Below are 14,021 nucleotides of genomic sequence, written 5' to 3'. Positions count from 1 at the left end.
CAGTTGCAAGTATTTAACCTATTATAGAGTAGAATGATGATAATTATTGTGTGCTGTTGAATTACTGATAGATTGCCTCATTATAGCATATCCTATAGTACGAGTATGTAATATGGTTCTGATTTCATAAGTGCAAGGTGTCCAGCGACTCATCATTAACAAAGTGTCAGCTCGCAACTGTTTCAGCAGCAACACCTGTATTGTGGTACACCGATTAGTCTGGTTCCGTGAGGACATCATCACCAAAATGTAATATACAGATGTGTGTGTGTACGAAGAAGGCAAGTGAACCTGTTCTGAGAAGCGGTTAGTTACAATCATTGTTTACATGAATGGAAATTCATAAGTATACATAGGAAAGAAAAGATTGTAAAGAAAAAATAGATGTAGGATGCAATGGTTGGGAAATGAGTAGCTGAAGTATATTAGATTATTAATTGGTTGGAGCAAACACTGAAATACATAAGGTTAATTAGGAAAGGAAGGATTAAAATGTGGCTATACATGTAATTGAAAACGAGGAACGTGCAACAATAATTGACGATAGGGAAGGTGGAAGAATAGAGCTGTTGATTTGTATAAGTATTTGGCAGTCAGTATAAAGGATGATGGTAACATGAGGAGGTTTCAGATGGATGGAGGGCCGGGGGGGGAGGGGGGGAATGTATGAAGGAAGATCTAGCCTCCTTTCTGCAGACATGAAAGTCAAAGATGCTGCAGTAAATGGGTTCGAAGGACTGCATGAATGAGGAATTATGTAGAGATGATAAAGATAGCTTAGGTGAAAAGATGGATCGGGAAATTTTGAGACTGTTTGGTCATGTGGAAAATGGACGATGTTATGTTGGTGTAGAGAGCATATAGTCTGAAAATTGTTAGAGGGAGAAAAAGATACCTGACAGATAGGGTGAAAAAGGCACTGGAAAGCAGTTCCTGATTTTGAGGAAGCGAAAACTTGTGCAAGAAATAAGTGGAATGGCGCAGGGAAAGGGATTCGTTGTACTGCTGATGAGCATTCTGTTTAGTGTATGAATCTGCTGTTGTTATGGAAGTTACTACACTGGAGTTCATCCAGAAATCCAGAGTTGCAGCATGAATTTTGCAAATGACATCTTTTTTTCTCTGAAGCAATTCCTGTTACGACAAATGGCTTGATGTTGGAAAAATGGTTATAATGCTTCGTTTATTATCCAGAGGCCTGCCATCAGTTCCCAATTGAGTTTGAGGACTATAGCCACAATCTGTTATAAACTGATTTTTGCTCTGTTCAGTGAAGCAATGAATTAGATACCTGGTGGTGGGTTGTACCACAAGGATATATATATATATATATATATATATATATATATATATACATATATATATATATATATATATATATATATATATATATATATATACATACATACAGTTGTCCCATGTTAACCACACAAAATTGGTTCCAACGCCTAGAGCATACACATGAAATTACATATGGTAGGAGCCCCATAGAAATATAAGACTTAATATGAACAGACATAGCGCTATTTGCGTGAAGAGTGACACAACTCAAAAAATTTGTTTTCTGAGTTATTGATACCAGCAACAGCCCGTTCTTTATTCCATATTGTGGTAAAACGTCTTATTTGTATTTGTAAGATTAACTACTAGAGGGCATGACATGTCACTTTTTACGGTATAGAGAGTTTTAAAGTTTAATTTCTTCGAAAAATAGCACTTTTGAGTTATGTCACTCTTCTGGCAATGAGTGATATATCATGTATCACACGTCTATGAAGAAATAACAAAATAGAACTTGCACTGTTTGTATATAACTAAAAAAGTAAGTTATGGTCAACTCCTCACTCTTTGAGACTTGTTGAGGACCACAAACTCAACATTTCACGGAGGAGCCATTGCATCTAAGGATAAAAGGTATTGAGTGTTGTCCATGATTTGTCTAGAAGAGGGGATGGTCTTGAAGCTATGGGAAATAGGAGAGTAACATTGTTTACTATGCCAAGAAAAGTGTGGAAAAAATGGTTCTCACCAAAAAGTACGACATATGACCGAACACTTTGGCTCTAGATGAGAGGCGGGGTGTGTGAATCAATTTCTTATGGAAAAGTCGTTAGAAAAGTTTAAATTAAAGGGAAAAATATTCATTAATGAATCTGTTGGGAAAAGGTGAATTGTGTTTTGTGATTTGTAGGTGGTGGATAGTGACTAGCTTGGTGTGAAAAATTAGGATGAAACAAGATGTGCTGTCTCTACAAGGATGTTTAATGCCTTTTTTAGATGGAATGAGCTAGAAGTGTGTGAAAAGGCAGAAGCAATTGGTGCAGAATTATGGGAGAAAAATAAAATGTGCTGCAAATGGAGTGTTGAGGGCTTTGATGTTCAGTGAAGTCTACTATGGCAGGTCTGAAGGGATTGTTGAACCAACTCCAAACTGTGTAAAACTGTAGATGTAGAATACAAATGAAAGAATAAGGTTAAAACTGTAGAGGAAAATCATTTGCACAGCATATGGGGGATATAAGAAGAACTGAATGGGTGAGAAATGTAGAGATACGAAGAAGGATTGACCAGAGTGTTTTGAATGTTAGGAATCATGTGGAAAAAATTAGTGACAAATTTTTTTGAAGGGGAGTGGATGAAAAGGATGTACAGTTTTGAGAAAAATATTTGGAAAGAAGAGGACAGCTAAACCTAGAAAAAATGATGGACAGATGGAGTGAGGATTGCAAAGGATGCCTCAACATCCAGGAAGGAAAGGGTTTGTGCCCAAGATCGTATAAATAGTGAAAGGGCATGACGCACTGCTGATGAACCTTCTGTGTAGGTGATGAATCTGCTAGGGTTGTGGGAGGTTTTTCACACAGGAGTTCATCTACGATTAAGAAATTAAGGTATAAATGCCAACACGACGCCAGTGAACTTCTTTTGACGAAAGTGATGGTATAAAAAAAAAAATTATTTTAGAACGGCTGAACTGAACCCTATGGCCAAAGAAGCAATGGAATCTATGAGCACGCAGTAAAGCGATTGTGGTCAGTTATGCTGGAGAGGGTGCAACCAGTGACAACAGAGAGGGTGCAAAATCATGACAACAAAGAGGGTGCAAATCAGTGACAGCAGAGAGGGTGCGAATCAGTGACAAGAGAGGGTGCAGACAACAGAGGGTGCAACCAGTGACAACAGAGAGGGTGCAAATCAGTGACAACAGAGGTTGCAAATCAGTGACAACAAAGAGGGTGCAAATCAGTGACACAGATAGGTGCAAATTAGTGACAACAGAGATGGTGCAAATCAGCACAACAAAGAGGGGAAAAATCAGTGACAACAGAGAGGGTGTAAATCGGTGACAACAAAGAGGGTGCAACCAGTGACAACAGAGAGGGTGCAAATCGGTGACAACAAAGAGGGTGCAAATCAGTGACAACAGAGAGGGTGCAAACGGTGACAACAAAGAGGGTGCAAATCAGTGACAACAAAGAGGGTGCAAATCGGTGACAACAGAGGGTGCAAATCAGTGACAACAAAGAGGGTGCAAATCAGTGACAACAGAGAGGGTGCAAATCGGTGACAACAAAGAGGGTGCAAATCAGTGACAACAAAGAGGGTGCAAATCGGTGACAACAGAGAGGGTGCAAATCAGTGACAACAAAGAGGGTGCAAATCAGTGACAACAGGAGAGGGTGCAAATCGGTGACAACAAAGAGGGTGCAAATCAGTGACAACAAAGAGGGTGCAAATCGGTGACAACAGAGAGGGTGCAAATCAGTGACAACAAAAGAAACACACTTGACTGCAGCATCCTCCGGTGATTTGTCTCAGGATATATTTATATATTGTAATTAGAAAAATTGGTCTTTCTGTAATTTCCTCCTTAATAAGCATTTGTTACACTGGAGTTAGATACGAATGTGTGTAAAAGTTTATTGAAACTGTTTCTACCATAAAAATAATGGCAATTAATGTAGAAAATAAAAATGTAAAGACATATCCAATTTTAATATAATTATAACAGTTTTCGCAAATTTTCTCTATTGGTGTCGTATATTCTAAGTTTTCATAATTGTGTAAACCATAAAAAAGAAAAAAGTCTTGAAATTCTGTACATCGTGCATCGTCAAATACGCACAACCAATATATAAACATATGCAAGAGGTCAAGACATTTAAAATGTTGGTTTACGAGGGGATTCGAATATTCTGTTCATGAGGTTAGGATTTAAAAGAGCAAGGAAGAAATGGCGTGAGAATATTGGACTTGGCTCCGGGCATCAGTCTTCCTAAATTCTGACTTTACAATGGGTCTAATGGGTCGATTGTACAGGAAGCTACCAGGCATGGGGACAGCAGCTGCATCCCAAAATGTTTGGTGAGAATCGAAAGGGGAACGCCTTGAAAGACGAAAGAGGCGTAATATACATGAAATATACAGGTCGCTTTACCAAGATGCGTATGTAATTGTAATGATCCCGCAATTCTCGTGGTCAAGGGGTAAGTTGATCTTGTTCTGCTATCCCGGATGCGGGTTCGATTCCTGCTAACGCCAGAGTTACTTCACATTCTTTCCATTTGGATCTCAGGCTTTGAGGTGTGGAGAATTCGAAAAGCTAAGAGGATATTATGGTTATATATATATATATATATATATATATATATATATATATATATATATATATATAGCATATATATGTATATATATATATATATATATATATATATATATATATATATATATATACTGTACAATGTATACACGCGTGTGTGTGTGTTTGTAAATGTTTGTATATATAAATCACAAGAACACAGAGTTTAAACATACTTATAACACAAGTAACAACGGAACAGAGGGATAGGTCCCTGACTGGTATCACCTATTTAGGCATTTTCAAAAAGAATGGTACTTAGTAAAAAGATGTGCATTCTATGTGCATGAAAGAACAGTGCATAATGTACAGAATGTTCGGTATTCGATTACCACATAGAAGCCACAGGTGGTTTTCTGACAGAGATCACACTATGCATTAATTTTGTAATTCGAGAACACCTGCCCTGGATTGTCTCTTAACTGGAAAATATAGCCGTATTAAGTTATCATTGGCACCAGGCTTACCAACACTCCGGATAGTTTGCTTATTTATAACATTTCTTTTGAAATAAATGGATCATATTTATTGTTGTTAAAAACTGGCTCTAAAACCTAACCTCAGTTATATTTATTTCTAACATATTAATAGAATAGACCAATATTTAGCACCGTCCACTGAAGAACTTGGTCATTATCTCTAACACGAGCGAAAAAACTGAACTTTCACCGCCAGCATCCCGTTGGGGTTAGTGCCGTCAGTGCACATCATGCGGTACGCTATAGGCATTACTTAAGGTTCTTGTATGTCCCTTCGGCCCTTAGCGCAACCCCTTTCATTCCTTTTACTGTACCACTGTTCATATTTTCTCTTCCTCTTACTTTCCACCTCTCCTAACAATTGTTTCATAGTGCAACTGCAGGTTTTTTCCTCCTGTTACACCTTTCAAAACCTTTCTACTCAATTTCCCTTTCCAGCGCTGGAATGACTGCAAATTTATATTCCATTCCATTCCATTCACGGCCAGCATAACTTATACCTTTGTTTCATTGCTCCTGCTTATGACATCTTACAGTCTATTTGTTCTCTAGTGACTTGCCCGTTTGACCAACTTAGAATTTGTCACTTGAATTATATGGAAATGGAAATGAACATCCTGAGCATTGTCAGGAGATTGTTATAAGTGCTCTTTCATATTTCTAGTTCCTCGTTGGACCGGTCGATATCGTTCTTGGCTAGCACTTTGCTGGGCCTGCGTTCGATTCTCCGGCTGGCCAACAAGAATCAGGGAATTTATTTCTAGTGACAGAAAGTCATTTCTCGCTATAATGTGGTTCAGTTCCGTAATGTTGTAGGTCCCGTTGCTAGGTAACCAATTGGTTCTTAGCCACGTAAAATTAGCCCAATCCTTCGGGCCAGCCCTAGAGAAACCGTTAAACTAAGGTATACTTAACTTTTTTTTCATTTTTATCATTTGCTTAAAAACTTGCGCTGACGTAGCGTTGGCAACTATTGAGCTACGGATACTGTATATATATATATATATATATATATATATATATATATATATATATATATATATATATATACTATATATATATATATATATATATATACATATATATATATATATATATATATATATATATATATATATATATATATATATATATATATATATATATATATATATATATATATATATATATATATATATATATATATATATATATATATATATATATATATATATATATATATATATATATATACATATATATATATATATATATATATATATATATATATATATATGTATATATGTATATATACTGCATACATATATATGCATATATACATATATATGTATGTGTGTATATGTATATATATATATATATATATAATTTTTTTTTTTTGGTTTTGTGTGTGTGCGTGTATGTACAGTGTTTACTTCCTTGCGCTTCCTAGATTTCTTTAAAATTTTTTTTTTTTTTTTTGCTTAACCATACATTTTCGTATCATTATTTAATGCTTTTCTCTCTTTGTGTCGGTCTGTTGTCTGTTTCTAAGCCCGTTATCATCTTCTCTCTTGTGCTGTGAGTTTCTTAAAATAATATGTTATTAGATAATTTTGCCTTATTTTTAGCCTTATTAAGAATGCTAGATTTGTAGTTTTCTCTCTTGTAACAAATTGAAATGATCCATTTACCCACCTATCCGACATTAAATGGTAATAAAAAAAAATTCAAATACCGTTAAATTTGGTTATTAGATCTACGCTTCAGCTTCAACGGAATTTGCAATGACAGTGAAAATACCAATTGTGTTCTTTTATTTCAGTTTAGACTGACATTGCTCGTAAAGTTAAATTTTCTTGTTTGATCAATTTTAAAATACTACAAATGTACAAAGAATATCCGAACAGCAGTGCGTAGTTCGCTCTATACAGGAGCTATCTTCGACTCGGGGGTGAGGACGGATAGAAAACCTCACTCCTTTAAAAAGCCTTCATCCCTTCTGCCAAAAAAAATGTAGACATTTAGGGCCCTGGTAGTCACACAGTTGTGGCGATCTTTAACAATAGCACGGAACTTGCAACTTCGTCCCAAAAGACTTGCAGGGAACCGGAACACTAAACTTTCTGGCGCCGCCTTTCTCAGGTGAAGAGGCGTATTAACTCGAGTCGCTTCAGTTCTCGTTTCTCTCGATTTCCGAGGTTATCCATGGCTCTTCATTTCCAATGAAACTTATTAAAAATCCGAACAGGTACAGGAAAGACTGGGCGCATTTCTCTTACTGTCGCGAGACTGAACTTTTCATGTTATTTCCTACTCGGATTTTCTAATTGGATTTCACTGGACTTCAGATCCATAAGTATTGGGAAAAGAGAAGCGTTTATTGCATGATCGTCGCATATCCGTGCGTCTGGTGAATTTGACGTGACTAAAAGATTTTTATAGACCGCTGTACAGCTTTTTAGCTCTAAGTTTACAATTGTTTCAATGTTTTAGACTTAATGACTAGGCCATTTTTATTCGAATTAAACGTTAGACCCATTTGACTGGACGAAAAATAATAATGGCTAAACAGAATCTTTTTCTTCGTCGACATAATTGTGGGTCTGTTAATTCCCAGAAAGGGAAACTGATTTATAACCCACAAAATTTATTTCATCTTCAGTACCATGCCCATTAGGTTGTTACACGCCTTTAACGAGATTGTGAATAAGAGCAGAATCAAGGGGTGGCCCGTGTCTTTGAGATAATGAATGACAAACAAGAAGACAGTGGATGCGGAAATGAAATCGAAGATGTGTATTGCAAGTTACGCCAATGTCCTTTGTCGAGTTCTGAACTAAACAATGCCCAACGTCAGCTAGCATAAGTGTAATGCCAGCAAGTTTGATTCTCGGTGAGGTTTTACAAAGTACGCTGGCTAGCCAGTGCGCAGGTGTTTACAATGTTGGCAGGTTGTGAAAGGCAGAAATATCATCTGTGTTACTACAAAATACATCTAGGGAGGAGAGCAGTAATACAGTATATTGTATTTCTAAAGAGTGACCACGGCATTCTTTCAGCTCCTGGCTGCACCCAGTTTCCCTGTAATTCTCTTTGTATTTTTATAATTCACTTACATTTTTAGCTATATATTTATTATTTTTGTTTATTTATTTATTTTTCTTTTTTAATGGGTGATCTCTTCTTTCTATATTTCTCGTTATCTTCTGTTACTTCTTTCTACTGAACACCATATTCTTTGGAAGTTTGAATTCCAAGTCAAATGCTGCCTGTGGGCTTGTTCCATATGAATAGGGTTCATCCAATAATAATAATTTTACTCTGTCTCTGTTGCCGCTTTATTATTTCAGTCTTGCTGTCCAACACCTGCAAGGTATTATCCCAGTTCCACCTTTAGCCCCTTACACTTCACCTCCTTTACATTCTGGCTCTCTTTATCTTACTGTCCAACAACTCCAACTCCCTCTTTCTCTGTCTTAAACGCTGAATGATCAAAAGTGCTCGGCCTGACAGCCTAAATTTCAAAAACAATCATCACCATCCAGTGACACAAGAATTCTGGAACCACTTCCTTGTCTCTCGAAATGCCTACTGTCTCCATGGATGGATTCTGTTGCCAGTCTTTGCATCTATTGCTTATTACACATTTTAGTAAATGATAAAAATCTCAAAATGAAAAAAAGAACAAAAAAATGAAATCTGCATAAAAATATAAAAGAGAAAATTTGTCTTTTTTCGCATTATGCCAAGAGTAATGGAGAAAAAAAAAACTATTTTTATTCGCCCTGACTAATTTCCTGTAATCAGATCAACCGCCAGAATCTGGTACCAACTGAGGTAAACCGCAGAGTGACGGGGAAGGGGCAAGTGACGACCTCCCGCTCTTCCATAACGATTCCCCCAGTGTCCCCTAATATCCCCTCCCCCCCATAGAGGAACTCATTCCTGGGCTGGCCGACACTAAGCAGTTTATAGGGAGCTGCCATCGAAAAAGCAATTGGAAGTTCCGTGCCATGGAAGTATTCAAATTACAAGTAAGTTCTGTAAAGGGGTGAGAAGCAGTTATTAGTTGACCGTTATTATATAATTAATTTTTAGTTTAATATGTGACTTTTGGTATATATTTATGCAAAATTTGCCCAGTCCATTCATATTCCTACCAGTCCGCTAATTCAGTAATAATATCTGTACCAAAGAGTCACAAACTCAACAAAAAATTATTTATATGTAAGAGCGGTTATCATATACATACATACATACATATATATATATATATATGTGTGTGTGTCTACACACACACACACACACACATATATATATATATATATATATATATATATATATATATATATTATATATATATATATATATTATTTTTATATACGTATGTGTGCGTTTGTGAGTGCGTGGGTAGGTGAGTATTCATATTTAATTGCCAGTTACGTTAACACATGCGTGCATACACACACATGTATATACTGTATATATATGTGTGTATGTATGTATATATATATATATATATATATATATATATATATATATATATATATATATATATATATATATATATATACTGTATATTATGTTTGTATGTGCATGTATCTAAAATGTGGAGCGCTGTTCTAAAGTGGTAGTTACAAATGGCTTTATAACTAGTGTGAGTAAAATACGATGTAAATATAAAATTAGAAAAATTTGTCCACAACAATTAACGCTGTATTAAACTTAGGCTGATCGTGGCTCTTGGAAGTGGTCCTTAGAACGACTCCTCTCTCTCTCTCTCTCTAGAATCTCTTGAAGATTCTAGCACACACACACACACATACAAATTCCAGGATTAGGCAAAACATCTTTTGGAGAGGAGTTATTTCTTGGGGATCTTTCTTAAGGGCGCCCGACTATGGCTACCGCCCCCAGAGCCATGCAGAATATAGGAAACGGTACACGTATACGTTCTAGAACATTTTGATGTGGTTTGGAGTCTGCAGGAGAGTTGTCTGTCTCTTGATTAGGAGAATTACGCCAAAAGTTAATTGTGGAGTTTGATATAATTTTTTACCAAAAGTTTGGTCACGTGTCAGGAACCCCTTAGGGGGTAGTGTCGTCAGTGCACCTCACGCGGTGCACTGTAGGCATTACGTAAGGTTCTTTGCAGCGTCCCTTCGGCCCCTAGCTGCAACCCCTTTCATTCCTTTAAATGTACCTCCGTTCATATTCTCTTTCTTTCATCTTACTCTCCACCCTCCCCTAACAATTGTTTCCTAGTACTCCTGTTACACCTTTCAAACCTTTCCACTCTCAGTTTCCCTTTCGGCGCTGAATGACCTCATAGGTCCCAGCGTTTGGCCCTTGGCTTCAATTCCATATTCGATTCCATGTGTCATGAAAATTGATTAACCTCATAGGTCCCAGCACTTGGCATTTGGCTTAAATTCCATATTCCATTCCATGTGTCATGAAAAGTGATTAACCTCAGGGTCCCAGCACTTGGTCTTTGCTTTAATTCCATTCCATAAATTGATTAACCTCAGGTTTGGTCCTTAAATTCCATATTCCATTCCATGTGTCATGAAAATTGATTAACCTCATAGGTCCCAGCACTTGGTCTTTGGCTTAAATTCCATATTCCATTCCATGTGTCATGAAACTTGATTGGTCCCATTGGTCTTTGGTTTTAAATTCTATATTCCATTCCATGTGTCATGAAAATTGATTAACCTCATAGGTCCCAGCACTTGGTCTTTGGCTTAAATTCCATATTCCATTCCATGTGTCATGAAAAGTGATTAACCTCATAGGTCCCAGCACTTGGTCTTTGGTTTAAATTCTATATTCCATTCCATGTGTCATGAAAATTGATTAACCTCATAGGTCCCAGCACTTGGTCTTTGGCTTAAATTCCATATTCCATTCCATGTGTCTTGAAAATTGATTAACCTCATGGGTCCCAGCATTTGGTCTTTGGCTTAAATTCCATATTCCATTCCATGTCTCATGAAAAATGATTAACCTCATAGGTCCCAGCACTTGGTCTTTGGCTTAAATTCTATATTCCATTCCATGTGTCATGAAAATTGATTAACCTCATAGGTCCCAGTACTTGGTCTTTGGCTTAAATTCCATATTCCATTCCATGTGTCATGAAAATTGATTAACCTCATAGGTCCCAGCACTTGGTCTTTGGCTTAAATTCCATATTCCATTCCATGTCTCATGAAAAATGATTAACCTCATAGGTCCCAGCACTTGGTCTTTGGCTTAAATTCTATATTCCATTCCATGTGTCATAAAAATTGATTAACCTCATAGGTCCCAGCACTTGGTCTTTGGCTTAAATTCCATATTCCATTCCATGTGTCATGAAAAATTATTAACCTCATAGGTCCCAGCCCTTGGTCTTTGGCTTAAATTCCATATTCCATTCCATGTCTCATGAAAAATGATTAACCTCATAGGTCCCAGCACTTGGTCTTTGGCTTAAATTCCATATTCCATTCCATGTGTCATGAAAAGTGATTAACCTCATAGGTCCCAGCACTTGGTCAGGCTTAAATTCCATATTCCATCTCCATGTCTCATGAAAAAATTAAAATGAAACCCATATTTCAGGTCCCAGCACTTGGTCTTTGGTTTAAATTCTATATTCCATTCCATGTCTCATGAAAAATGATTAACCTCATAGGTCCCAGCGCTTGGTCTTTGGCTTAAATTCCATATTCCATTCCATGTCTCATGAAAAATGATTAACCTCATAGGTCCCAGCGCTTGGTCTTTGGCTTAAATTCCATATTCCATTCCATGTCTCATGAAAAATGATTAACCTCATAGGTCCCAGCGCTTGGTCTTTGGCTTAAATTCCATATTCCATTCCATGTGTCATGAAAAGTGATTAACCTCAGGTCCCAGCGCTTGGTCTTTGGGTTAAATTCTATATTCCATTCCATGTCTCATGAAAAATGATTAACCTCATAGGTGCCAGCGCTTGGTCTTTGGGTTAAATTCCATATTCCATTCCATGTCTCATGAAAAGTGATTAACCTCATAGGTCCCAGCGCTTGGTCTTTGGCTTAAATTCTATATTCCATTCCATGTCTCATGAAAAGTGATTAACCTCATAGGTCCCAGCGCTTGGTCTTTGGCTTAAATTCCATATTCCATTCCATGTCTCATGAAAAGTGATTAACCTCATAGGTGCCAGCGCTTAGTCTTTGGGTTAAATTCCATATTCCATTCCATGTCTCATGAAAAGTGATTAACCTCTTAGGTGCCAGCGCTTAGTCTTTGGGTTAAATTCCATATTCCATTCCATGTCTCATGAAAATTGATTAACCTCATAGGTGCCAGTGCTTAGTCTTTGGGTTAAATTCCATATTCCATTCCATGTCTCATGAAAAGTGATTAACCTCATAGGTGCCAGCGCTTGGTCTTTGGCTTAAATTCCATATTCCATTCCATGTCTCATGAAAATTGATTAACCTCATAGGTCCCAGCGCTTGGCCTTTGGCTTAAATTCTATATTCCATTCCATGTGTCATGAAAAGTGATTAACCTCATAGGTCCCAGCGCTTGGTCTTTGGCTTAAATTCTATATTCCATTCCATGTCTCATGAAAAGTGATTAACCTCACAGATCCCAGCGCTTGGCCCTTGGCTTAAATTCCATATTCCATTCCATATCTCATGAAAAGTGATTAACCTCATAGGTGCCAGCGCTTGGCCTTTGGCTTAAATTCCATATTCCATTCCATGTCTCATGAAAAGCAATTAACCTCATAGGTGTCTCATGAAAAGCAATTAACCTCATAGGTCCCAGTGCTTGGCCTTTGGCTTAAATTCTATATTCCATTCCATGTCTCATGAAAAGCGATTAACCTCATAGGTGTCTCATGAAAAGTGATTAACCCCATAGGCCCCAGTGCTTGGCCTTTGGCTTAAATATTCCATTCCATGTCTCATGAAAAGCGATTAACCTCACAGGTCCCAGTGCTTGGCCTTTGGCTTAAATTCTATATTTCATTCCATGTCTCATAAAAAGTGATTAGCTTCTGGGGGAGATCGAAATGCAAGTTTTGGGCAGAACTGACCTTTTTCTTGCCTCTACTCATTTACTATAGTATTGACACTCATCATCATTTTTTCCTCAGAGAGGATTTCTATTCCTCACATGGTTCATCCTGGGATGTGCACTCATCTATTTAGCAGTAACCGGGAGCGTCTTCTCTAAATTTCAGTTCATTAGCAAAAGCAGCGAAGAATATAAACCCAGGTATCTGATGCATTTGTTCATGTTGAAATTACCTTACAATACTAATAAGGCCTTAGCAACAATATAGATAAGACATTTCATATATATATATATATATATATATATATACATATATATATATATATATATATATATATATATATATATATATATATATATATATATATATATATATATATATATATATATATATATATATATTGTTGCCAAGAGTATCGATGAATTTCCAAAGTTCACAATGCTCATACTGTTTCATTTTGCTGGTTTATGCATTCATATGTATATATATATATATATATATATATATATATATTATATATATATATATTATATATATATATATATATATATATATTTATAATTAATTTTTCATATATGCACATGATATTGCTATGTCCACAAATATTAAACCACATGTATCGTTGACTATCAAATTCACCATGCCCTGGGGATAACAAACACCCAAGGGTAGTATAACTGAAAAATGTTTCATCACCAGCTGGATTGAACCATTGCCTGGTCTAGAAACAATCTTAGACAGTGACCTTGACCACTCGGCTATCAAGAAAAAATGTATATCTATACATTATACATATATATATATATATATATATATTTGTGTATATTCATGTTTATGTGTGTTTGCTTGTGTTTGAGAT

General features: G+C 36.4%; 1 protein-coding gene across 1 annotated transcript in view; it reads left to right on the top strand.

The window, feature by feature from the left end:
* The first annotated feature begins 9,037 nt into the window (after positions 1 to 9,037).
* The window catches only part of LOC136834102 (uncharacterized), a 16,752-nt gene continuing 11,768 nt past the window's right edge, over positions 9,038 to 14,021 (top strand). Inside the window, exons 1-2 of the mRNA XM_067096359.1 lie at positions 9,038 to 9,131; positions 13,241 to 13,362. Coding sequence (XP_066952460.1) covers positions 9,111 to 9,131; positions 13,241 to 13,362 — 143 coding nt within the window. The 5' untranslated portion in view covers positions 9,038 to 9,110. The remainder of the gene's footprint in view (positions 9,132 to 13,240; positions 13,363 to 14,021) is intronic.

Source organism: Macrobrachium rosenbergii, chromosome 53 (assembly GCF_040412425.1).
Source record: "Macrobrachium rosenbergii isolate ZJJX-2024 chromosome 53, ASM4041242v1, whole genome shotgun sequence".
Classification (NCBI taxonomy): Eukaryota; Metazoa; Arthropoda; class Malacostraca; order Decapoda; family Palaemonidae; genus Macrobrachium; species Macrobrachium rosenbergii.
This window is presented reverse-complemented; position numbering and strand designations above follow the sequence as displayed.